General features: G+C 42.5%; 1 protein-coding gene across 1 annotated transcript in view; it reads left to right on the top strand.

Annotated features, from left to right (window-relative positions):
• ZNF341 (zinc finger protein 341) overlaps positions 1-27,676 on the top strand; it is a 1,063,660-nt gene that overhangs the window by 789,011 nt on the left and 246,973 nt on the right. Inside the window, exons 12-13 of the mRNA XM_044089011.1 lie at positions 18,648-18,780; positions 20,624-20,735. Of these exons, the coding sequence (XP_043944946.1) occupies positions 18,648-18,780; positions 20,624-20,735 (245 nt within the window). The remainder of the gene's footprint in view (positions 1-18,647; positions 18,781-20,623; positions 20,736-27,676) is intronic.

Genomic DNA, 27,676 nt, shown 5'->3' with positions numbered 1-27,676 from the left:
CCACCCCCCATTAAGGAAACCATGGTAAAAAAAAGTTCTCCAAAGCCAACTTCATGTGCCTTAAGACAGAAGTGGTGAACTTCATGACACCCATGCAGATGGACAATACAGTTACGACTACTGAATCTTACACAATTGCACTTTATAAGCACTTACACGAGTGCATGGATCATGCTATCCCAAACAGAACCAAGACGCTAACCTCCAAAAAAAGGAAGCCATTCTGGTGGTCCCCTGCCATAAACAAACTGTACAATAGAAGGAGGAAACTGTTGCAAAAGGAGTAAAAACCCATGAGTGGAGGAGCTCCCTGATCAGCCACAGTAAGAAGCTACGATCCCTGATAAAATCCACCAAAGCTAGTTATGAAAACAAAATCGCCACAGATTCTAAAGACAACCACAAAGCATTCTATAGCTATGTCAAGAATCTCAGAATCTCAATGGCAAAACTCAGATCTGCTCTGAGTTACAGCACAATAGCACTAAATATACAGAAGCAAGTGATATTGCCAACATCCTGGCAGATAGATTCAGTGCTAACTTTACCCCCTCTCACCCCCTAAAGAGCCCATCTCTATAACGGAAGAATGCAAAGTTCCTGTAATCGTGGCTGCACAGGTAAAAAAAACACACTCTCCAAAGCCAAGAACACAGCATCCATGGGACCAGACAACATACCAGGCTGTGTTCTACACGAACTACAGAATGAACTGGCACCCCACCTAAGTACCATGTTCAATCATAGCCTCACCTCAGGCTTTGTGCCTGCTGAATGGCGCACAGCGACGGTTATCCCACTCCACAAGGGGGGAGCCACCACGGACTCCGGGAACTACCACCCCATTAGCCTGAAGAGCCTGGTCTGCAAGGCCATGGAACGTATCATCACGGAACTTATAAACAAAGACATTGGCAATCTCCAAACTCTGGACCACATCCAGTTCGGGTTTGTAAAAGGCAGATCATGTCTCCAAAACCTGATAGACTTCTTTGAAGCAGTCACCAAAGCCGTAGACGAGGGTAAGGTGGTTCACACAGCCTATATAGATCTTGCCAAGGCTTTCAACACCATCCCCCACTCTGGAATTATAGATAAACTCACTAACCTAGGTATAAATCCCTATGTCACAAGATGGGTTGCCAACTGGCCCACTGACAGAACCCACACTGTGAAAGTAGCAGACTCCAAGTCCGACTTCAGACCAGTGACAAGTGGAGTACCACAGGGTTCAGTCCTGGGTCTTCTCCTGTTTGGTATCTACTTCTCTGAAGTACAGGCTAACACAGAAGGTCTTTGGCTAATGAAGTTTGCAGATGACTGAAACTAGGAGCCATAATCGAAACTCCTAATGATGTGGACATCCTACAAAAGGGCCTCACCGAGACAGATGCGTGGTGTCAAAGCCATGGCCTCAAGCTCGGTGCCAAAAAGTGCATTGTCATCCCCTTTGGTAAAAACTCTGCACCCATGAACTACAACATAGGCGGTAGTATACTTAACACCGAAGGTATGATAAGAGACATTGGGACACAGGTGGACAGTAGTCTCTCCTTTGATAATCACATCACCACAGTAGTCCGGAAATCCTTCTACATGGCACACCTCATCACAAAAGGTTTCTCATCCAGAAAAAAAGAGGTCATTGTTCTCCTCTACTCATCACTCATTAGACCCATTATAGAGTACAACGCCCCTTTTGTTATGTACCTCACAAGACCTCTACAACAACTGGAAAGGCTGCAGAAATACCTCACAAAGAGGATTACCAGCCTCAAACAGATGCCCCTACGCAGAACGTCTCAAATAACTCCAGCTTTACTCCGTCGCATATCGCCTACTCAGAGGTGACCTCTGCCTAACATACAAAGCTATGTCGAACCCAGAGCTGTTGGACATGCTCCACTTAAATCCCTTCGAGCTACACGCTCTAGGGACCTATACCTTGTCACCACAGTAAACAGAACATGCCAGAGGGATAGATTCCTGTCCGAGAAACTTCCCATACTCCGGAGTAAACTACCTATCTAGATCAAACAAAGCTCCTCATTAGTACTCTTCAAGAAAAATCTTGATGATTGGATGGGAAATAGGAAATTCACCCCGGGGATCACTTCTGTGGCTCTGCTCAACAGTGGCACAGGAAAATAATTTTCTTGGGTGGCAAAAGCCAGGGTACCTTTTTGGCTGGGCTTGTATAGGCCCTAGGGCTTGATAGCCTAGTACCTACCTATGAATTACTCATCACAAAACTCCATATCAACAAACACAAATCTATAAATATCGCATGTATCTACATTCCCCCAGGTGACAACGCAAATATATTGGAGGGTATCCTACAATGGCTGTCCACCAACTGCCCCCAGGAAACTATTATTCTCAGGGGCGTTAATATCGACTGGAATACTTGCTCTTCAGACTTTCCCTCTACCCATATAAATTTGCATGGCTTCTCCCAGATGATAACTTTCCCTACGAGAATCAATAAGCCTAACAATAAGGAAAGTATCCTCGACTGGATATTAGTAAACAACCTACCCCAGATATGTACAACAGGCACCCTACCAGAGGACTTTAGTGATCATTTCATGACATATATTATCAGAAAAAGAAATGACATCCCCCAACAATCTAACTTTAAAACCATTAGAAGTAGCAAGAACTTTAGTCAAGCTAAATTTCAGACCGAACTTAAGACGTGACTGGTCCAATCTATGGCTGCTTCCTCTTGATGAAGCAGTCTTGTACATTAACTCCAAATTTCTTGCCATCCTGGATAACCATACTCTCACACGGACAATCAGAACCAATAACAAAGTAGCTCCATGGCTTACCAATGATACTAGACAAAAAAATTAACAAAAACAAAGCATGGACCTCCTGGAAATCCACCAAATCCCCAAAAGACCAACTCAAATATAAAGAGCTGAGAAATGACACAAATATGTCCATTATGCTAGACAAAAAGAGTTACTACTGTAATCTGCAACAAAAGCACCAAAGCCAACCACATAAATAAACTTATCCACCCAGGCCAATCAGCTATCCCTACCTCCTTAACTATCCTCCAACAACCTCCTACAATTGTTGGCAACATCTTTTAATACTTTCTTTACAGAAACCGCGCAAGCCCTAGCCAGTAAACTATATCCTAATACCCCAAGCACCACCTGTCCCACACCTGATAATAAAATCCCCTTTAAATTTGACCCGGCACCAACGTGTTTTATTAAGTCCCTATCTAAGAAACTGAAACCTACCACACTCTCAGCAGACCTACTACCTGCAGAGTATCTCCAAAAAGCCGCTAATGAAATAGCATACCCCATCTCAATTTTAATCAATAGAACTATCAATGAATCTTCTATCCCCACCATCTGGAAAATCTCTCACATTATTCCACTTCATAAAGGGGGTAATTCCACCTTACTTTCAAATTATAGGCCAGTAGCCATCCTGTCTCCCTTGGCTAAAATGATGGAAAAATGTATCCACAAGCAATTTCTTGCCTATCTGTATCAAAACTCTCTCCTAGCTACCTCCCAGCATGGATTTAGACCTTGTCATAGTACAACCTCAGCCCTTCTCTCACACAATAAATCTAAACCGTAATAACAACAAGCTCTCCTCAGCCCTCTTCCTAGACCTATCTAAGGCATTTGACATGGTAAACCATCACCTACTCCTAGACACGTTAAAATCACTCTCCATAGATACCAAGCAATCAGCTTGTTTCATTCTTACCTAACTGACAGACAACAAGCTGTACTATGGAAGGATAACCTATTGTCCCTTTTACCAGTCACCCTTGGAATCCCACAGGGATCTATACTAGGGACCCCTCCTATTCTCCATATTCATTAATGACTTGTATAAAGCCATCCCAGATGCAACTTGTATTCAGTACGCAGATGACTCCACCCTAATCTGCTCTGCCACCTCCTCCACAGACCTACAAACCCTGACCCAGATCACTTTTAACAAGGTAGAGAACTGGGTAACTGGTCGCTGACTACTATTAAACCCAAATAAAACCAAACTATTACTCTTCTCCCATACTCAAAAGGTCCCCTCACCACCTCTCAACATAACATCTTATAATGGCACCATAATTTCCCCAGAACCTAGCACTAAACTACTGGGAGTGATCATCGACAGTAACCTTATGTTTGATGCTCACATAGACAAAACTATTAAAATAGTTAATAAAAAACTGGGGTCCTTATACAGGATTAAACAATTCTTAACCCCGTCTGCTAGAACTGTTATTGCCCGCACTCATCTGCTATCAACCCTTCTCTATGCCTCACCCATCTTCGTAAACCTAAGCAAATCTAACCTCAGTAAACTTACTAGGTGCTACAATAGCATTGCCAGATTTGCCACAGGATCAGCTTATAGAACCCATCACTGTGTTAACCTTCAATCAGTAGACTGGCTAGAATTACCCAACCGACTGCAATATAACCAACTAATAGTTGTTCACAAAATTCTCTACCAACCAGACAGTACACCCATACTGAAAAAATATTATCACCCCTTACAGTAACCTAAAGGCCCTTCTCTCTGCCAACAAAATGCTAGTACAAACTGATAAAACCAACAACTCAGCCAGTGATTCACTATTCTCTAACTCTACCGGAAAAAAACTGGAACCTACTTCCTGCAGAACTCACCACAGACCCCTCCTTATTCCAATTCAAAAAATTCCTTAGAAATTACCTAAAAATGCATTGGCTCTGTCCCTGTTCAAACCCTGACTAACCTCCTTTCAAACACAATCTACATATGTGAACTTCATTACAAGATTAAACTGATCCTCTAACAGTCTAAAAATCTTGTGCTTCTCCCACATAATGGAAAAAATTTTAAACTTAAGCCTATAGTCATATGTGTGGTAATCATCGTACTATATACAAATGTTCCTTTTTAAGATGAAATCCTTAACTACTACTTTCTCGGCCTCCAACTTCCAACCTTCCTGTGTGTACGTGAGAAAAAAACATGTACCTCCGGGCACATATTAAATAAACCACAATTTTGTTGTAAAACAATGTAATAATTTATGTGACTAACACATACCTGTGTATGTAAATAGCACTAAACAAGTCTGAATTATGTGATAAAGTCTCTGTAACATTTTTCACTGTATTTACACCTGTTTGTACATTTGGAGTTTTTACACCTGTTTGTACATTTGGAGTTTTTCTCCCTGGGCCACCGCTGAAAATGGACCTGTATCCAGTTGGACATTCCCGGTTAACAAATGTAGAATAAACAAATAAATAAATAAAAATCCCTCTCCACAAAGGAGGAGCTACTACAGACCCTGGGAACTATCGCCCCACTAGCCTGACGAGTCTGATAAGCAAAGCTATGGAACACATCATCATGGACCTAATAAATAAGGATATAGGGAATCTCTAAACTCTGGATCCCACGCAGTTTGGTTTTGTGAAGGGTAGATCATGCCTGCTCAACTTGGTCGACTTCTTTGAATCAGTCACCAGAGCTGTGGATGAAGCGAAGGTGGATCATACAGCCTCCCTTGATCTGGCCCAGGCCTTTGATACCATTCCCCACTCAGGAATCATAGAAAAACTCACTAAGTAGGTATCAATCCCTATATCACTAGGTGGGTTGCAAACTGGCTCACAGATAGAACCGACTTTGTGAAAGTAACTGACTCCAAGTCAGACTGATGACCAGTCAAGAGTGGAGTCCCACAGGGTTCGGTTCTGGGCCCTCTCCTGTTTGTATCTACTTCTCTGAAGCCCAGGCTAACACGAAGGGACTCTGGCTGACAAATTTCACAGATGATTTCAAGTTGGGAGCTATTATTAACTCCCCAGATGATGTTGACACCCTACATAAAGGCCTCACTGAGACCAACGACTGGTGTCAGAATCATGGCCTTAAGCTCAATGCCAAAAAATGTCATCATCCCCTTTGGGAAAAACCCGGTTCCCATGAATTACCACATCGATGGTAGTCCACTGAACACAGAAGGTGTTATAAGAGATCTGGGAACACAGGTTGACAGCAACCTATCTTTTGACCACCACATTGCCACTGTGGTCAGAATGTCCTTTTGTGTGACACATCTCATTACTAAAGGTTTTGCATCCAGGAAGAAAGAGGTCATTGTCTCCCTCTACTCTTCTCTCATTAGGCCAATCATCGAGTACAATGCCCCATTTGGCATGTATCTGACTAGACACCTGCAACAACTGGAGAGGCCGCAAAAGTACCTCACAAAGAGGATCCTTGGCCTTAAAACACTTGTCCTATATATACAACTATTCTCTGTCTCATGTCGCCTACTTAGAGGTGATCTCTGCTTGACTTACAAAGCCATGTCTGACCCAGATCTGTTAGAAATGCTATATCTAAGGAAATCCCAATCCTTCTGCACCACACACTCCAGAGATCTCAACCTCATTACCACAATCAACAGAACATGCTGGAGGGACAGGTTCATAACCCAGAGACTGCCCATGCTATGGAATAGACATTCCCATACATGTCAAGCAGAGCACCTCACTGGCCCTCTTCAAGAGAAATCTCGATGAGTGGATGTGAAATAGAAAATTCACCCCGGGGATCACTCCAGTGGCTCTACTCGACAGAAGCACTGGGAACTAAGGTCGGGTGGCATGATGCCAGGATAATCGTATGGGCTGTGGTTGTAAAGGCTCCAGGGCCATTAGCCTAGTACACACCTATGAATCTATGATTATGGAAAGTAGTCACCAATGAAAGACTTCCACATTTGGTGTGTAGTCTGGTTGTTTTACAGCCAATTAAAGTGGATTGCTTTCCTTTCGGAGTCTGGTATGCCGCAGAACTCTTCTTTGACTAAGGATCCTGCGGTTGTCTTTACCTTGGATGGGTCCGGAACCGCTGAGCAGGCACCGGCTTCCGTGGAAGTACTTTGCACTACCAATTCTCAACACAAACCGACTTCTTTCGCGTCTAACGTTCTGTCAAAAACTACCGAGTTTCTAAGGCCCAGGGTACGAACCACACCCAAGAAACCGACCCAGTCTCAGGCACCTGCTTCCTGGCCTCACTGTCCAATGCTTAAAGTGGCGGAAGACCTTGTCATGCTGATCAGGAGAAGCCAAGTTACCCCTTCCAAAAGAAAAAGAGATCTGTCCCCAGTAGTTTTGTCTGAACAGGAGTCTGATTACTCTGATGTATCTGAATATGAAGACATGCAACCCCTGTCTGCTTATGAGGATTTTGATGCAGATGATTCCATTCCTTCAGCCTCTCCAGCCGAGGACTTTTCCTTTGGGGAAACCCTTCATACCTTAAGGGAGCATTTCCAATGGGAATGTCAGGGCTACCCTCAGTCTAAAAAGAGACTCAGAGAATTTTTAGATCTTCCACAGCACAGACCTCTGGCCGATCCCCCAGTCCTGGATGTTGTGGACGATATTTTCCTGGAATCCAGTTTGACTCCTGACACCCTCCCTCCTGCACCCAAAAAACCTGACAGGTATTACAGAGTCCTTGACTCTCACACATTTCTTTTCAAAAATCCTACTGCTGACCCTGAGGTAATTTCTTAAGGGCCTAAAGGAATTAAAGCAACCTCTGCTAAGAATCTCACCCCCTCAGATAGGGATTCCCAAACACTATACAGATGGGGTAAAAAAGTATACACCTCTGCCACTCTTGCTATCAGAGTGCTAAATTGCCAGTTCCATATGCTAAACTTTCAACAACATACTATGGAACTCCTCAAATAAGAAGCGTCTTCCTTTCCTGCTTGTGCAGAATCTAAAGAGTTACAAGAGTTAATGCATTCTGCAAGTCAAGTGACTAAGCACACCTTACACTGTGCTTTTGATGCCCTAGAAACTTCTTGCAGGGCAGCAGTCACCAGTTCTGTCCTTAGAAGGCATGCATGGCTTAAGGAACAGCCCTTGCCAGACCATCTTAAATCTAAATTATTGGATGCACCCTTGCACAAAGACAATTTATTTGGCACTAAGGCAGTGGAGGTCTCAAAAAAGATGGAAGAAAAAGCTAAATCTATGCAGACAGTTAAGGATTTCCTAAAGGTCCAGCCACCCAGTTTCAGCAGGCATTGCCCCTTCAAGCACTGGCTTTTTCCTGCTCCCACCAGGTCAGTTCACCCCACACCCCAGGGAAGCAGACCCCCTCCCCAGACAGCAGCCACAGGGAATGCAGAGATCAAAGCAGTGAGTTCCTCCACTTCAAAACCAGGGAGTTCTAAGCCACCCCCTCATGGTAAGTCTCACAGTGACTCTCCTCCCTCTCCCTGTGCCCATACCCCTAGAAGGAAAACTTTCCTTTCATACAAGCACCTGGGCCACCATTACCAACGACCGCTGGGTCCTCAACATAGTGTCCCAGGGATACAAATTTTCTTTCCACACTCTTCCAACCCAAAAGGGTTCCCAGGTCTACCTCCAAACCAGTGGGCAGAGGCGAAAAAGCAAGTCCTTTCCCTGCTCTCTATGAGGGCAATAGAGCACATTCCTGCAGAACAGATAGGCCAAGGTTTCTACTCCAGACTTTTTCTGGTACCTAGAAAAGAGGGCAACTGGCGCCCCATCCTCGATCTATCCATTCTAAACACCTTCCTGGTGATACCAAAATTCAAAATGCTCCATAGCAGGTACTACCCATGCACTCCAAGGATGCTTGGCTAGCCACCCTAGACCTAAAAGAGGCCTATCCCCACATCCTATCAGGGAATCATGCAGGAAATATCTACGTTTCAGGGCAGGATCTCTGCACTTTCAGTTCTCTGCACTTCCCTTTGGCTTATTTACTGCTCCCAGAGTTTTCACAAAATGTCTGGCTCCCGCCATTGCTTTTTGCAGACAAAGGAATATCCAAATTTACCCATACTTAGACGACTGCCTAATTCAGGCATACAGTCAGGAAAAGCTGCTCAAGCACCTGGCCTTTGTAAAGTCCCTACTGACCTCCCTATGGTATACTATCAACAAAAAGAAATCCAAACTAGTACCCATGCTAAGGATTATATTCCTGGGAGCAAGCCTGGACACAGCATCCCAGATGGCATTCCTTACACCAGAAAAGCAAACTTATCTGACAGCCTTCTTCTCTCAACTAACCACCAGACCCCAGTTATCTGCAAGGAAAATCCTGCAAGCTCTGAGGTTCATGGCATCTTGCATTCTATTTATTCCATATGCCAGACTGCATATGAGGAAACTTCATTGGTACCTAAAAAGCCTTTGATGTCAACACTCTCAAGACCTGGAAACTCTTCTACCAGTGATACCTTGCCTAAGAAAAGATTTTCCTTGGTGGGCAGCAGCATGCTCCCACAACAAGAGACTACCTTTCTCAGCACTCCCCGCTGCCCAAACCCTCACCACAGATGCATTAGACTATGCCTGGGGTGCACACCTGGATGGCAGGTGCATACAGAGCCAATGGAGCCCACAGCAAATCCATCTACACATCAACCAAAAAGAGATGTTAGCTGTCCAGCACACATTAACAGCTTTCAGGCCCCTTCTCTCCCCAGGGGCTCTCCTGATCAAAACAGACAACACCACTGTGATGTGGTATATCAACAAGCAGGGAGAGGCTCAATCCTGCCCTCTCTGCAGGCTGGCTGTGACCCTTTGGCACACAGCCTCTGCCATGCAACTCCACCTGTTAGCACAATTCCTGACAGATTCTCTAAACTCTCTGGCAGACCACTTAAGCAGAAATCTTTTGGACCTGCACAAGTGGCAGCTAGATGAAAGAACATTCACCTTAATAACTCAGAAATGGGGCACCCCGAAGGTCGACCTATGTGCCTCCCACACCAACCATCAGTTCAGCAAGTTCTGCACCAGGGAACATCACTGCATGGCTTGGAAAATGGATGCCTGTCCTTCTTCTGGGTCAATCTATCGGACTATGCATTCCTCCACTACCTCTCATCACCAGGGTACTGCTCAAAATAAGGGAGGAAAAACCAAGGACAATTCTTATTGCTCCAGACTGGGCTCACCAGCACTGGTACTCACTGATGTGCAGTTTGTCCTCACTGCCACCATGGCATCTCCCTCAGACGCCAACCCTCCTGACCCAGAGGGAAGGAGAATTCACGCATTCCCAATTGCAGACCCTCAGTTTGGCAGCCTGGCTTATTCCCTGACTACTGATCAATCTGCCAACCTCAGTAAACAGGTCCTAGATGTTATACATGAGGCCAGATGCCCTAGCACTAGAAAGTCTTATGCTGACAAATGGAAAAGGTGCTGCACCTGGATTCAGGCTAAGGGAGCCGATACGGCACAGCCCTCCCTACCTCTCATCCTGGATTACGTAGCTGACCTGCTGCACAGTGGTTTCTATTTTTCCTCTGTTAAAATTCATGTCTCTGCTATCTCTGCTCATTTCCACACTGTGCAGCCCCTTTTCTCACACCCTCTGATCAAACATTTCCTAAGAGGGGCTAGCAACTTGAGGCCACCCAGAAGAGCACCTACCCCAGCTTGGGACCTTAACTTTGTGTTGGAAAAGCTCCCTCTGCCCCCCCTTTGAACCAGCATCTTCAGCAGAGCTAAAATTTCTCTTCTGGAAGACAGCTTTTCTTCTGGCCATTACTTCAGCCAGAAGAGTCTCCGAGCTACAAGCACTCATGGCTGTGGTGCCCTTCATCATCTTCCATGCTGACACGGTTTCCCTCCGGACCTAACCCATCCTTCATGCCCAAAGTGGTGTCCAGTGTGGCTCTCAACCAATCTATTCATTTGCCCACCTTTTTCCCTAAACCACAAAACAAGGGGGAAAGGATCCTGCACTCTCTAGATGTACACAGACAGCTCAGATTCTATCTAAACAGGACTAAATCATTCAGAAAGTCTGATCAATTACTGGTTAGCTTGCAGCAGGGGCAGAGGGCAAAGCCATCTCCAAACAAACAATTTCCAAATGGATAGCACACTGCATTCATTTCTGTTACAAGCAACACAAAATAACTCCCCCTAAGGGGGTCAAGACTCACTCCACAGAGCAGCCTCCACCTCTGCAGCTTTCCTCAGAGGAGTCCCTACCAGAGGAGTCCCTACCAGGGACATCCTGAAGGTTGCCACCTGGACATCTGTTCACACTTTCACCAAGCGTTACCACCTGCCTATCTTCTCCAAATCCAGGGCAGCCTTTGCCACTGCAGTCTTGTATGGCATCCTAGCCAGCCCCTTGTCTCCTTCACTGCCTCCACCCTTTTCATCAGCTTTGGGAATTAACCCACATGTGATAACTGTAACGGTGAAACACGAAGAGCATATACAGTTGTGTACACTTACCATAAATGTAGATGTTCGAGTGTATTCACTGTTGCAGTCCTGGTTTCCCTCCCTCCATCCCCCTCTTCTTTCTCTCTCTCTCCTTACAAGGAACATTTTGGTATTTACTTTCTACTGGTGGGGTTCTTCCACCATAACCTGGCTCCCACTTGGGGGCTCCTGACAGTTAGGGCAAGAAAAACTGATGTCATGGTGTCGGCTGCCTTTCTTTATACTACTGACAACCTAACGTCAGTCCTGAAGTGACAGCAACCTACGCAGAAATACTAAGCCTCTGGTATTCAGTCCGGCTGAAGGCTACCCTGGCAGGGATAACCCAAATGTGGTGAGTGCAACAAGTGAATACACTCAAACATCTACATTTATGGTAAGTGTACACAACTGTACTTTCTTAGCTTCAGGCCTCAATAAACTGGAACTAATAGTGTCATTCTGGTTTGCCTGGATAGAAATCTTTGAGCAGGTGAGCTAACTATATCGTCATGGTGTATGTTTCTGAGATTAAGTAAATTCAAAAAAACATCGGTATCGTCACGCTTTGACCTTTCAAGTAATTGCTTTGCACTCTGCACTGCACATTCAGCTAGTCCATTTGTCTATGGATATTCAGGACTGCTAGCAACATGTACAAAGTCCCATTCTCTTGCAAATTTCTGAAACAACTGACTGGTAAATTGAGTACCATTGTCAGAAATAACTTTGCGTGAACTACCATGTACTGAGAAATGGCATTTCAACTTGGTAATAGTAGTGGATGCTAAATTAGGTAGTAAGTCAATGTCAAACCAATTCAAATAAGTCTACCACTTCTAAGTAGTGTTGATTGTCCCATTGAAAGATATAATTGGCTACTGTTGACCAAGGTAGTTCAGGAACTTGACTTAGCTGAAGTGGTTTTCTTTGCAAATGCAGTCTAGTGCTATGGCATACTGAACAAGAAGAAAGTACTTTATCAATGTCTTTCAGTAATGAAGGCCAAAATACTAGTTCTGTCACTCTTCTCATAGTGGATACGGAACCTGGGTGACCTCAGTGCAAAATCTGGATATATTCTTGTTGTAAGGAAGCAGGAACAACTATTTTAGGACCTTTGAAAATAATGTCATCTTCCATTAGCATTTCATCTCTGTAAGGAAAATATGTTTGCACTTCAGGTAGTACACTAGATTGCTTTGACGGCCACCCAACATTAGTGTAGTGATTGAGCTTTTGCAAAATTTGATCAGTCTTTGTGTGATCTCTCAACTCATCAAGCCTGGTGGTAGAAAAACTATGCAATACCATCATGTCAAAGTCAAAACTCTCTGTGTCAAGCTGTTCTGTCGTATTTCGGGGCAATCTGGATAAGGTATCAGCCAGATAGAGTAGTTTGCCTTTTGTATAGACCAGTTTGAAGTTGTACTTTTGCAATTTGAACATCATTCTTTGTAATCTCGAAGGAGCTGAATGCAGAGGCTTCTTTAGAATAGTAACTAGAGGTTGGTGGTCAGTTTCCGTCTGAGTAGCTTGACCATAAATATAACCATGAAACTTTGAACATGTAAATACTATTGCCTAAAGTTCTTTCTCATTTTGAGTATACTGCATATCAGTTTGGGTAAGTGTTCTAGATGCATAGGCTACTGGTCTGCCATCTTGAAGTATAACTGTGCCAAGACCAAATTTTGAAGCATCACAAGAAAGAGTTTGTTCACATCATAATATCTTAACGTAGGTGGGGTGGCAATTTTCTGCTTAAGATCTTCAAATGCCTTCTGGTGCTGTTCTAACCATGAAACATTTTTGTGCGTCAGCACACTTAAAGGTGCTGTCAACTCACTAAAGGCTGGTATAAACTTGCCCGAATAGTTGAACCATGCCTAGGAAATGCTGTAGAGCTTGAATATTATCTGGTGCTGACATCTCAAGAATAGCTGCTTGCTTGGTGGCGTCTGGTCTCAAGCCAGTACTGGTAAATAAATGACCTACATATGTAACTTCTGGTAGTCTGAATTTGCACTTCAGAGGATTGAGCTTCAAGTTTACTTCATGTGCTCTGTCTAGATCTCTCTCTAGGTTTCTGCCTTGCTCTGCTTCACTATTGCCTCCAACTAATAAATCATCTACTATTGTGGCACAAGGATAACCCAAAACAATTTGCACCATTGCACGCTGGAAGACTTCACTGCAGAATTTATTCCAAATGGCATCCTTAGGAATCTGTATCTTCCAAGCATGGTGGCAAAAGTGGTTATTAATGAGGATTTGTGATCAATCATTTGCCAAAATTAACTTTTTGCATCCAAAACGGAAAAAACAGTGGCATTTGTGGAGCTGCGACCACTTCGACTGCATGCATTGGCTGATGCTTTGTTTCAGTGCTTTGTTCAAATCTCTTGGGTCAATACATTTTCTGATTTTGTCCGAGGCTTTTTTGTGAGCCGCTACCATAGATGACACCCATTCAGTTGGTTCTGTAACTGGACAAATTACACCTTGCTACACCATTTTATCCAACTGCGCCTTAACTTTATCCTGCATAGCTCTCAGAACTCTTCTTGCTGATCTGACTACTGGAGTGACCTGTGGGTCTGACTTCATGGAATACACAACTGGAAGTTTGCCCAACTGACCGAAAACATCAACATACTCAGAGACAATGGCTTCAGAAAAATTGGAACTGGGATATGCACTTATGTGATGAACTTCTTTAATAAAAGAAAGAAGATTCATTCTCAAACTGCCCTTGAGACCCAGTAATGACTATACTGGTCTTCGAACTACATAGAATAACAAGTTGCAACAGTTCTTGGCCAAGTAACATGAAAGCATCACTGAGCCTTCAGTTTGAATTTCTTCACCTCCATAAGCAACATGTTTTGCATTACTGGGCACGTTGAGTTGCTCATTAGTTCTCACTTTAGCAAATGTTTCTGCTGATATAACATTACACTTTGAACCAGTGTCTGCTTTAAGCTCTGTGGATTTGCCATTGATCTGGACTGTACGAAACACTTGGCTCTTTGCCAGTAAATTCACCCTGTCAACTCTTTCACCAATTACTGATACACCATCTACATAGAAAGCAGAATTGTAGTCTACTTGATCAACTTGCTTTTTTGTGTGACCTTTCTTTACAACTGTGTGGGGTTTACTTGATTTGCAAAACTTTTGAAAATGGTTCCATTTTTTACACTTGTGGCATTGCTGACCAAATGCTAAGCATTTCTCTGTTTTAGATTCATGATTGGCACCACAGTTGCGACAGTTAACAATAAAGCTAAACTTGGGTTTTGCTGATTCATGCTTGTACTGCTCTGAGGAACATGTTCCTTTAACTGAACTAGTCTTAGACCTTGTTGGAAATACATGGTTTCCTTGGTGAGCCAGCAGAGGCTGTGGCTGCCATGTGCTTAGGCCTACTTCTGTTTGCCACATGTTGCATGCTATCTACATTTGCTCTGGAGCCTACTGAAACTGTGCTGTTGTCACTTACAAACATACTTGTGTGTTTTTCTGAAACTTCATGGATTTGACAAATCTCAGTGGCTTTACTCAATGTTAAATCGCTGTCACGAAGCAAAGTCTTTTCTCACAGCAGCACTACTAATACCACTGAGCGTGTCCTCTATTAACTCGTCTTTTAAGTCACCAAGCCGTCACATTTTGGCTTTGTTTCTCAGGTCAATTATATAAGCTGCAAAAGTTTCCCCTGGTTTCTGATCTTGCATGTAAAACAAATGCCTCTCTAATATTTATCTGGGGGTTACACACTTCTCTGAACTTCCACTTCAGACACTTGGGAGCCTTCCCTTGATTCAGCCTGTAGAACAATGTGACAAGTTTCACCTTCTCTCTCATATACTGCTGGTGCATACAGAAATGAATGCTCTTTCTATGGCCTCTGACCCAGCTAGGTTTAGCAAAATGAATGCCCTGGTGCATGCATCTTTATCCGAGTAAGCTGCTTGTATAAAAATATACCCTTGCTCAAATATTCTCAAATTCTCTGCAATATTCTTATCAAATACAAGTGGTAAGGGCTTTCAAAATCTGTCTGCCATATTAACACATACCAATGAAGGGTTTTGCAAATAAGCACGAACACATACACGTGCCAGAAATTTATGCCAGTATTTGTAACTTTTGCCCAATAGCACAATAAGCCTCTGTGTAACTGAACTTTTGCAAAAAAGGTCTCCACACTGTAATAGTCTTGAAATTACTGTATTCCAAGAAATCACCTCTTATCAGTGTAAGAAACATATCAAATAACTGCACAGTGCAAATGAACTGGGCAAGAGAAGCTCAGAGTCAATAACATTCCGAAGTAATTGCACTTTTCAAATAAACTGTACACAACACACTGAAATTTCCCCCAAAATGGTGGGACCTTGTTAGGCAGTTCTTGACAGTGCAAGAAACACTCAGTAATGGTGGCACTTTGCAAATAGATGCACCCAGCACAAGAAACGTTTGAAATGGCTATACTTTGACTGTACTTCACGAAATAGTTGCACTTTGGACACAAACTCTTCAGAATACATGCACAGTAATTAACACACACTGTAAGCACTTTTACACACTTTGAGATACTTCGAATAGCTCTAGCTATGCTCTCGATACAATACGAAGTCGTAGCTATGCCAAAGCACAGCACTTTGCCAAAAAACATGCAGTTGCCTTGCTTTATTTATGCTTAATGTGCTCTTTTCGCCCTTAGTATATTGTTTTTGCTCGTTTAATCTCTTCTTGTGCTCGTTTTACTCTAAACATGCCTGTTTTGCCTTAAACATGCTCGGTTTTGCTTTTCTGATAATTGTTTTGCCAAATATAATTTTAAACATCTCCGTTAGTTAATAAACATTTTGTGCCTCCCACTTCTTTAATAATGTGGTTTGTGCCCTTGTAATGCTCCATTTTATCTGTATCTTTAAAGTAAGTAGTTTGTGTGAATTCTCATTACCTTTGATTCTTTCCTGGCTCTCTTTCGTGCTTGGTTCTCTTAGTTTACCTTCACCGTCATCTCTGCACCTCATGGCTCCAAATATCATTCTCTGGAATCCCAGTTCTGACAACCATGTCTCTCTCCTACTTTGGACACAATAGAAGAGTCTTTGTGGGTTCTGTTCAAGCAGCTTTATTATATACAAACACATTGCGATAGAAGTTTGCTGACTTTAACTTAAGTAGCTTGTATACAAACTAACCACTGCAATCATAGATGCTTACTCTCTGGCTGCACTCTCAAAATAGGAATAACACATGCCTGGTATTTTCATGTGCACGTTCAGTCCTCTATATGCTTCTTAAAGACACAGCAGATACACACTAATTTACAAGAGGTTTCAAGGAAAGGAAAAAGAAAGACCTCTTAGAAGACAGTAAAACTTACTTTATAAGCAAGAAAGTTATCTTTGTGACTGATGAAAGTCATTGAATCTTTATATTTTCCAGTTCAAAAGAAGAGTTTGCTGTCCGACATCAGAATCAAGTAAAGATCATAGAAAACAGCAGCACCTTCACTTGTATTATTTATGCTTCCACTTAATTTCGGTAAACTAGTTGAATAAGGAATTTTGCAATTGTGTTATGTCTACTTATAACATTCAGTTGACTGAGGATAAGGATGTGAAGATGTCTTTCCCTCCATAGTTACTTCCTCTCAATACCTTGTTTCCTTTGCTGATTTTTTCCCCCAGTAAATTCCAGCCCTCTCTTGCCAGTTTTCTGTACCCCTGTTTGCAGTTATCCCTGTTGATAAACTTTTGTTTCTGCATTCAAGTGTTGAAATAGTGCTTACAATGTTTTCTGCTACTTTATGAAGATGATATTCTGTATGGTTGTTGTTCTCCTTAAGGATCTGCATCCAAAATCCTGCTGTCTCCTTATTTCCTGAACTCTTTCCCTATTTCATCATCATGCCTTTCTACTTTGATTTGTAACCTTTTGTGGACTGCAAGTTAGAGATTGCCTTTCCTACCAGAGATCGACAGATTATAGGCAAAGAGAAAGGGTTGTGCAGCGTGCAGTGAAAGACTGTCTCTGAGTTTAGTTTAATCTAAAACAGAGGCTGCCTTAAAGAAAGGGATAATTAGTAGGGCATATAAAATATTGAAGAATAATTATTATTCAATCAGGAGAAGTTAGAAAACATTGGGAAGAGAGACTGGAAAGCACTTTAAAAAGGGGAGAGTGGGTGTTCATCTGTATGGCTCCGAAGTGTGCTTATGTCTTTATGACTAAAGTAGAATTTGCGGTCTTATTGATGCAGTCGGGTTTCTTCACTAAGCAGAAAAGGAAAAAAATGACACATCTTGAATGCACATAGCCACCTTAGATATTTTTTTGTGAAGAAAAACAACTAGATCAGAAAGAATGGCCCGTCTTTCTCTTTTTTTTTTTTTTTACCTGTAGTGAAAGAGAACAATGTCAACATGGCTTTCCCATTGTGTTGCATTCTGTAATTTGATAGAAGCACTTGGACATTGGTTGTCAGCATTCATTTTATGACTGCAGCTATGTCGTTTTATCACTCAGTGTTTCAACAAAGTTAAGAATATTGACATAGGAAAGTCTGGTGCCCTTATTTGATGTTTCAGAACACTGGAGCTGTGTCACAGATGTTATCTTGTGCCGGACTTGAAAAAATACGGAAAATATGAATTTCGTGTTTGTTTTTCACCTTTTCCCTTGTCTGTTGACTGTGTGTAAACTCACACAACTTCGGATTTGGTATGTATAAAATTTGGAGGCAAGTGGGCTTGCCGCCATATTGAGTTGTACATTGGGATTTAACTCCCTGCAAAAAGTTATTTTTGACATTTCTAGTGTTGCTTATGCATGTATTTATTTAATGTGTTTGTGTGTTGCCAAAGTGAGTGAAGTAGTGCAAAGTCCAAGATCTGGGCCATAATGTAAAGAATTTTTAACCAATACTAAAGAAAAGTTTTTATTGTACAGTGCCATAGTTGACATTTTAAGCATACAGATGAGGAATAGTAATGCTTATGTTGGACTGAAAAAAATAATTAAAGGCAGATTAAGTGCTAGTAAGTGAATTGGGATTGTTATATACAAAAAAAGTAATGAATGGATTGTTTTGAAGTTCCATGTGTGTAATGTGGTGAGACTAAAGGTTACAGTGCAGAGAAAAAATACACAAGACTTTGCTTTTATAGTTCATTTTGTGTTATTCCCCCACCTGATACATCAATGGTTATTCAGATTTAATCTTAAATCTGAATTTTGCTTGTTAAAATGTGTTTAATGCATTTGTTGTGAAACCTGCATTGAAAACGTGCTGTCTTTCTACACATAATGAACTGAGGATTGTGCTTGTTTTCTTCAAAGGTGTTTCCTTGTGAAAGGTATTTGAGACGACACCTCCCAACCCATGGTGGAGGGGGCAAGTTCAAATGTCAGATCTGTGAGAAGTTCTTCAGACGAGAGCATTACCTCAAACTGCATGCACGCATTCATTCAGGTAAGTACAGGTGACTATCCCATGTCTGTGTTTACACTGATTTAGTTGATATTTTAATATTATTGCACATTTTGTGAACTTGCTGATCTGGGTAAGTAAGAATCGGGCATCTTCTATATGTGTATTTATGTGTGTAGGGCAGTGACGATTGTGAAAACAAACTACCTTGTTAACACTGAATAATTATTAAAGCAAATGATTTCAGGAAGGCCATTGTTTCATGTTTGTCAGTTCCTTCTTAGTTTACACGTATAGTGTTATAAAGTAAGGATCACATTCTGTATCTCCTGGGCAGTGTGGACTTGTAAAATACAGAATGCTTTGGCTTTAATAATAAAATCATTGGAACTCTAGACAACAGAGAGAGACACTGGAGGAGAATCTTACCAGAACAGTAGTACCCTGTATCAAACAAGGGTATTAAAACATCTACTTGAAAAAGGGAGGATAAACTTATTGTGATATTTTGGGTAAAAATAAAGTTCTACTTGATTATTTTAACCTTATGGTTTAAATCTCCAGAGCATATTGTTGTATGAACCTAAGAGGAATACATGTAGAAACTGTGTATTGGATATTAAGTCATAAACAGTAGCGTTTGTAAAGTACACCTTTCTCCAGAAATCAGGTGTATTCCAGCAAGAGTTCACATAGCTGTTGGTCAGAACATTAGTAATGAGCATTTTTCTGAAATCAGTTTGTTTTACAGTGGAATCTGCTGGTATCAAACTTGGTGGGGTAGGGGGTGGTCTTTATCCTACCCTCTATTGCTTAACATAATCACCTCTGAAGTTGTCATTACTTAGAGAAAAGGCAAACACTTGGGATCTGTACAAATTATAAGTATTTGTCTTTTTTTCTTAGGCACATTTCAAGAAAAGTAATATTTCTGAAAAATATTAATTGAATTTGATTTGAGCAGTTGTGTCATGGCAGAAAACAATGTAGCAAAGTTTTTTACTGTATTTTTTCGCAGTTAAATATATTGCAGGTAACTTTTACATAACTTCTTGCATTATGTTATGTACTTTTCTTCCATTTGCATTCAGTTTTTATGCCCGCTGTCCTAGTAGAAGCTGTAAGGAAATGAGATGGTTTATTGGAATATTGTTGTGGTGAAAAAATAACGACCTTAGATTATAACCAGGAAAACATCCCTTAAAAAGTGTGCAGTGTTTTCTGTGGAGAAGTTTATTTTGAGAGGTAGCTTTTTATGCTTTTAGTACTAGTGACATAAGTTCTGGAAGACATCTTGCTCCTTGCTGAATTTAATGAGCATCAGCTGGATGAGCTCACTATATGTGAGCTGCCAGTCTGTAATGGAAAATTAGGTTTTAGTAGGCACCTAACTTACTAACTACTGTAACAGATACCCTGAAATCACCACCATGGTGTGTGTTTGGTGGTGGTAGATGGATGAATGAGGTACAAGTGACAATTAACAGTGGTCTACTTTGTAGGGATTTAACCACTGTAATTGCCACTTGGCTAACTTCATTTACCACCTAACAGAAGTAAAGAAATGTTCTGGCAGTGATTTGTGAAAGGAAGCAGTGAATCTTGCTTTACCATTCACCACCTTGCTGGAGAGCTGGTGTCCAAGGCTTGCTGGAAGAAGCCAGGATTCATTTGTAACAGAAGTGTAGACGTTGCCTTTTTTACATTTCATTGCTAAATGCCATTAGCAAACCTTCAAAATTAGAGTCAATCCACTGGAAAAGAAAACTGGCATGCTGTGATGAGTTGGACTGTGCTGTTAGACTGCAGTAAGCATATTTTTCCATTCTGCTTTAGCCTACACAATAGAAAGTGTTGTTTATCTCTACCACTTGTATCTTCACAGGTGAAAAGCCTTTTATTTGTTCAGTGTGTAATGCAGCTTTTAATCGCAAAGACAAGTTGAAAAGGCATATGCTAATCCACGAGCCATTCAAGAAGTACAAATGTCCATTCTCGTACGTATAAAAAGTTTGTCTTACTATAAAGTTAATGCAGTCTGAAATATTTTGTGATGTACACTGTCAGTGCCATCCTATATCTAAATGATGTGATGTTATTCTCACCTTTATTCTCACTGATGGGTCAGATCCAATCCATTGGATCCATCTCGGCCATTCCTAAAGCTCGAGGTCTTCAGCAAAGCTCATGGGCATCCTCCTTTACCCATAATGCAACCTTCTAGCTTCCTCAGATCTCATTTGCCATGCAGCGAGGAGGTCAGCTAGCAACCTCTGGGCTAAGTGTTTCACTCTGTTTTTTTTTAGTATTATTGATATTTCACCTTTCCATAGTTTCTTACATTTTGTATCTAGTTTTATTTATCTTTACCCTATATTGAGTGTTAATTTCTAATCCCTTTACTTCTTTGTTAGCATCCGCTTGAGTTAGAGGACATTTAACTGACATCCTTTTAAATTGGAGGACATTTCTTTTCCACCTTTTTGTTTCCCCCTTTCTAATTGATTAAAAAAAAAATCTTCTCCTTATAACTTTCGGTCTGTTTAAGTTAGAGGACTGTTTCTAAGTGTTTTTATGTATGTGTGTTCCAGTCATCTTTCCTCTGCCCTTTTGAATTATAGGCATGTCTCAAAAGCAGGAATTGAAGCCTTTAGGCTTCAAAACGTGTGAGAAATGTGGGAAGAAGATGCCACTTAATTCACACATTTTATGTGAGTATATTGCTATCTCTACCACTTGTATCTTCACAGGTGAAAAGCCTTTTATTTGTTCAGTGTGTAATGCAGCTTTTAATCGCAAAGACAAGTTGAAAAGACATATGCTAATCCACGAGCCATTCAAGAAGTACAAATGTCCATTCTCGTACGTATAAAAAGTTTGTCTTACTATAAAGTTAATGCAGTCTGAAATATTTTGTGATGTACACTGTCAGTGCCATCCTATATCTAAATGATGTGATGTTATTCTCACCTTTATTCTCACTGATGGGTCAGATCCAATCCATTGGATCCATCTCGGCCATTCCTAAAGCTCGAGGTCTTCAGCAAAGCTCATGGGCATCCTCCTTTACCCATAATGCAACCTTCTAGCTTCCTCAGATCTCATTTGCCATGCAGCGAGGAGGTCAGCTAGCAACCTCTGGGCTAAGTGTTTCACTCTGTTTTTCTTAGTATTATTGATATTTCACCTTTCCATAGTTTCTTACATTTTGTATCTAGTTTTATTTATCTTTACCCTATATTGAGTGTTAATTTCTAATCCCTTTACTTCTTTGTTAGCATCCGCTTGAGTTAGAGGACATTTAACTGACATCCTTTTAAATTGGAGGACATTTCTTTTCCACCTTTTTGTTTCCCCCTTTCTAATTGATTAAAAAAAAATCTTCTCCTTATAACTTTCGGTCTGTTTAAGTTAGAGGACTGTTTCTAAGTGTTTTTATGTATGTGTGTTCCATTCATATTTCCTCTGCTCTTTTGAATTATAGGCATGTCTTAAAAGCAGGAATTGAAGCCTTTAGGCTTCAAAACGTGTGAGAAATGTGGGAAGAAGATGCCACTTAATTCACACATTTTATGTGAGTATATTGCTTGGGGCCTCTTCATTTACAGGAGTCTTGCTCCATCTACCACATATTTAACCATAGGGCATTGATGGAATGCAAAAATAAGCTAATTCTAAAAGCTTTGATTAAAACTCCTTTTTCTGAGGCTATATCTCCTGAATCATCATCTTCTAAATCAGAAAAATCTGAAAAAGTGGAAAGACCGCAAAAACTAGCTTCTTCAGAGCCGAAGCAGAAAGCTCCCAAGCTGTCTGCTCCAAAGGAACTACCAGAGCAGACAACTCAGGTGGGATCCAAGGCTTTTTGGGAGCAACTGGAACTTTCAGCTCCAAAGTCGACATTACCTTCCGAGTTTAGATACAGGAGCCAATCACCTTCTTGGAACCAGTATGCTCTCAGCTCCCACCACCTTTTCTGGCAAGATCGAGTTCACCTACCCTCTCTACCCAGTACACCAGGAGTCTGTCCGATGAAGATGTGGATATGATGGCGGAGAGGCTGTTAAAGACACCAACCTTGACCAAATTATTGTTGGATCTGAGCCCAAAGGATTCGGAACAGACACAGTCTTCCCCCCTCGGCGCCTGCTGCTCCTCTTCCTCTGATCTGTCCTTCGACTTCAGAGCTGGAAGATTCTGATATCCAGCTTGTGTCTAATATCAGGTCTGGGTCCCATAGGATCCTCAGATCCGGTATCTGCCCTGTTTACGACCAGTCAGAGCAGGAAATCTCTGAGAAGCAGACACTCTCCAGTTGGGTCTATAGTGCTGGTTTGGATCTCACTGGATCCGACCCTGCCTCTGGGGGCCTTGGCGTGGGTGAGTTTGGCTCCTACCTCCGCTTCCAAGCTTCCGTCTTCTGCTCCAGAGGTTCCATTCGCTGTGACAACTTGTTTGTCGGATCCGGGGAGTTCTTCAGAGCGGGGGCGAACTGCCTTTGAAGTTATGAGGAGGGTTATGACTACTACTCAGTCTGAGACACAATCTCCCTCAGATCTTCGTCCCAGTTATGTACAGGTGCCTTTGCCTTCTCACCTACCCTCTCCACAGGTCCGCAGACACTCTAGGCTTCAAGATGTCCAGCAAGAGACTTCCCTCCTCTTCCAAAACCTCCCCAGAATATCCCACTGAGGAGGTCACCCCGAAGATGACATGCAAGAGGAAGTATCTTGATTCTCCAGAGGAGTCCATCACATCTGATACCAACCTCGATGAAGCAGAAGGATCCCCATGCTCACCTCCTGAAGATGTCTCCTTTGGAGACATCCTGGAAATTTTAAAGCAGAGGGGTGACTGGCAGCCCAACTCCCCTTCAGTCGAGGAGTCTGTTTAATTGAAGGCCTTTGGGTCTCACCCCTCAACCTCTTGGGAGACCTCCCCTTCCAATGAGCTTATTGAGTTAATATCTCAGAAGGCTTGGGAGACCCCAGATGCCATAGAGCCTATTCATAGGAGGCCAAATAAATATATTACGGCCCCTAAGGACAAGAACTTTTTGACGAAAGGTGTAGCAGTTGATGCCATGGTCGTGGCTGACGCCACTAAAAAGAAACTTTCTAAGACCAATTCCTCTCTCCATTCTCTGAATAAGGATTCCAGGACTATGGATAGGTATGGGAAGCACGTCTTTTCGTCAGCTACCTTTGCCTTCCGGTCACTGAACTATCTTACCCACTTCACTAGATTGCAAAGGGACCTACTAAAGGAATTATCAGACTCCCTCCGAGGAGCTGTAGCAAATGCAGTGGCAGATAGTCAGTGCTCAGCTCACCACCCTAAATTCAGTTGTTAACTCATCCATGAGGCTTATATCGTATGCAGCAGATGGAATGAGTAGGGCAGCAGGTTCAGGCATCTCTCTCAGGAGGCAGGCCTGGATGCGCCTTTGTGATTTCGCAGAGCTCTTCATGTCTTCCTTCATTAACATCCCTTTGATGGCTCTTCCCTTTTTGGACCAAAAGAAAAAGAAACTCTCACCAGGTGTGAACAAGAAGGCAAGACCTTATCTGCCATTGGAATACATTTTTCCACACCTACTAGACCCTTTCCCAAAAGTCAGAGAGGTAGTGGAAAGATGTGGTTCAGAAACTCATAGAGGTCTTTCCAAGACATGCACAGTGAAAGCTCCCCTAGAGGCAGAGGGGGGAACAGTAATGGAAGACGCCACCCTCACAGCAGAGGAGGCCTGCAAAACCAGGGCTCCAGAGAATCTTTCTTTGGTAGACTCTTCCAGCGGTCCAAAAGGAGTGCACGATTGCTCACTTCTGGAGACAGTCGGGGGTCAATTGTTCCCTGTACTGCGAAACCTGGCAAAAAATAACAAACAACAAATGGGTGCAGAACAGTAATATCCAGGGGTTATATCATTCCCTTCTCCTTCCCCACTCCCATAAACAAATCATTTCCAGATGTTCCACCCAGTGAAAAGGAACAAGCAACATTAGAAATCCAAATGTTGCTAAGAAAGACGCCTCTAAGAAGTCCCCGCAGACCAGAGAAGATCCGAACTTACTCAACATTATTTTTAGTTCAAAAAAAAAAAATGGGACTGGAGACCCATTTTGGGTCTCAGTTATCTCAACAAATCTGTAAAAAAATTAAAAAATAAATAAATAAATAAATAAAAATAAAAAGACTAAGCTCTATGATGATGACTCTGCAGTTGATACTTCCATTTCTGGAAAAAGACAGTTGGATGTGCTCTGTAGACCTTCAGGATGTGTACTACCACATTCGAATGAAAAGGTGATCCAGAAGGTTCTTGCACTTCCGGCTAGGAGCCAGTCACTTCCAGTTTCGAGCTTTGCCCTTTCGTCTCATTACAGCCCCCAGAGTGTTCACCATATGCATGGCAGTAGTTACGGCTCACTTGAGGTGTCTAGGATTCCGGGTGTTTCCGTACTTAGACTGGCTCCTAACTGCCAGCACCGAGCATCTACTAAGAAGAGAGAGAGACACCACCATTCATCTTTGCTGTCAGCTAGGCATTACGATAAACTTCAAAAACTCTGCCTAGTTGCCATCACAGCATATTGTCTTCATAGGAGCAGACTTAAGTACAAGACAAATGTTAGCCAGACTTCCTCCCGAGAGGGTTCAAACCTTACGTCAGCAAGTCAAAAACCTCTTAATGAAGAAAAATGTACAAGCCAAGGTTGTTTGGAAAGTTTTAGGTACCATGGTGGCAGCAATAACCTTGGTACCCTTGGCTCGTCTGCACATGAAGATTCTCCAGTGGCTACTTTACTCCCAGTTTTCCATCCAGGAGCTGCCCATGTCTCACAACATTATCAATAAGGACTCTTGCAAGAGGAATCTGCGCTGGTGGCTTCACTCTACTCAGGTGGATTTAGGCAGACCATTCATTTTTCCAAAACCAACAGCTACAGTGACCACGGATGCTTCCCATATGGGATGGGGGGGGCATCATCTGGGGAAGACTGTCCAAGGCGTTTGGCAGGAATACAAGAACCACTTGCATGACAGTGTCCTAGACATGAGAGTGGTGCTTTTGGTGTTGCAGACATTCCAGAACTCCCTTCCACTAGGAACAATTGCAATCCAGACAGACAGCATGTCAGTGGTGTGGTATATAAACAAACAAGGAGGAACCAAGTCTTATTCCCCCTATGTCGAGAGGCCCAAAGAGTATGGCAGTGGGCAGTTTCTTCCCAATGTTTTTTGATAGCAACACATATCCTGGGGAAGTCCAGCATGATAGCAGACAAACTCAGCAGAGCTATTCTAATGCCTCACGAGTGGTCCCTAAAACAGGAAGTTGTGGAGCAGATTTTCTGCAAGAGGAGCCAGCCTTGCGGTGACCTCTCTGCCACGTCCATGAATGCCAAATGCAGCAGCTACTTTGCCTTGATCCCCCCGCCAGGGGAGTCACAGAGGGATGTATTTGTACAGGATTGGCCCCCGGGCCTTCTCTATGCCTTTCCTCCCTAAGTCCTTCAGAGAGCCAGCACATTGAGGAGCAGTTTGATACTCATCACCCCATGCTGGCCTCGTCAGATTTGGTTCCCTTTTCTATGGCCCCATCTCCAAGAGGAGCCGTGGATTCTGGACTCAGTTACAGACCTCTTGACTCATCCATCAGGGATGCCCCATCTGTCAATTCAAACCCTCAAACTGACAGTGTAGCTGCTCCACTTCCGCTCCTAGCCAGGCTTCCAGATATTTCTCCTGCAGTGAAACATATTTTGATTTTGTCCACTAAGACTTCAACCGGGAAACTGTATGCTAGCAAATGGAAAAGGTTCTCCCGTTGGGCGCTCAACAATCCCATTGATCCTTTCACTGCCTTTGTGTAACAACCATATTAGACTTCCTAGCGAAACTTTTCGATGAATGTGCAGCAGTGGCTACCATTCGAGTTCAATTAGCTGCTATATCAAACTATCATATTGGAGAAATGGGATTAAAAATAATGTCTCACAGGCTTTGCAAAGCCTTTTTGAAAGGTACTTTTCTACTAAGGCCTCCAGTGAAAGAACCACCAGCCCCTTGGAACCTTAACTTTGTGTTGTCCACCTTGATCCTTCCTCCCTTTGAACCTGCATCATCTTGTCAACTAAAGTTTCAAATGTGGAAAACCACCTTCTGCTAGACTGGTATCAGAACTCCAAGCTTTGTCAGTATGCCCCCCTTACTTGATTTTCCACAAAGATAGAGTATCCCTGAGAACTAACCCTTCATTCCTCCGCAAGGTATGTTCTGAAACGAATTTGAATCAGTCCATTGACTTGCCTGTTTTTTTCGTAAAATATGGCAACAAGGCAGAGTACAGATCACACCAACTGGACGTACACAGACAGATGTTCATCGTGTTACCCTGCTGCAGTCATCACACTTGGGTTATCTTGTCGTCAGGCGGTCCCGTAGTCGGCCGGAATTCCAAAGTCTTGGTACGGCATCAGTTGCTGTCGCTTCTTCCCTGACGTTAGTGTGCCAGGGGTATAGTGCATCCGACGCCATTTTCTTCAGTCTTTCTTGCCGCGCGGTGCCCGAAGCAGAAGCAGTTCGCAAGTGCCGGTCGGCCGACTCCTGAGATTTTCAAAGTCGAATTTCAGATCTGAAGTCTTCAATAAAGCTAAGTACCCCATTGGGGAAACTTTTCTTGCCTCAGACCGATGTCAGAAAAAGTTAACAATTGTATTTCTTGTGGGAAGCAAATACCTCATAAGGATTTTCATTCTTACTGCATACCTTGCCTAGGCCCAGACCACGACGTCACTGGTTGTCGTTTTTGTGCTAGGTTTAATAAGCATACTATAAAAAGACGCTTTGATTTCGCACAACACTACTTCTGTAGAAAATTTAACTACACTATCCCGTCGGAGCAACCGACTACCGGCGTGCACAAAAAATGCAA

This window comes from Protopterus annectens, chromosome 12.part0 (genome assembly GCF_019279795.1).
Source record: "Protopterus annectens isolate FY-2018-M chromosome 12.part0, PAN1.0, whole genome shotgun sequence".
NCBI lineage: Eukaryota > Metazoa > Chordata > Ceratodontiformes > Protopteridae > Protopterus > Protopterus annectens.
The sequence above is the reverse complement of the archived record's forward strand: the minus strand, read 5'-3'. Positions and strand labels throughout refer to the sequence as shown.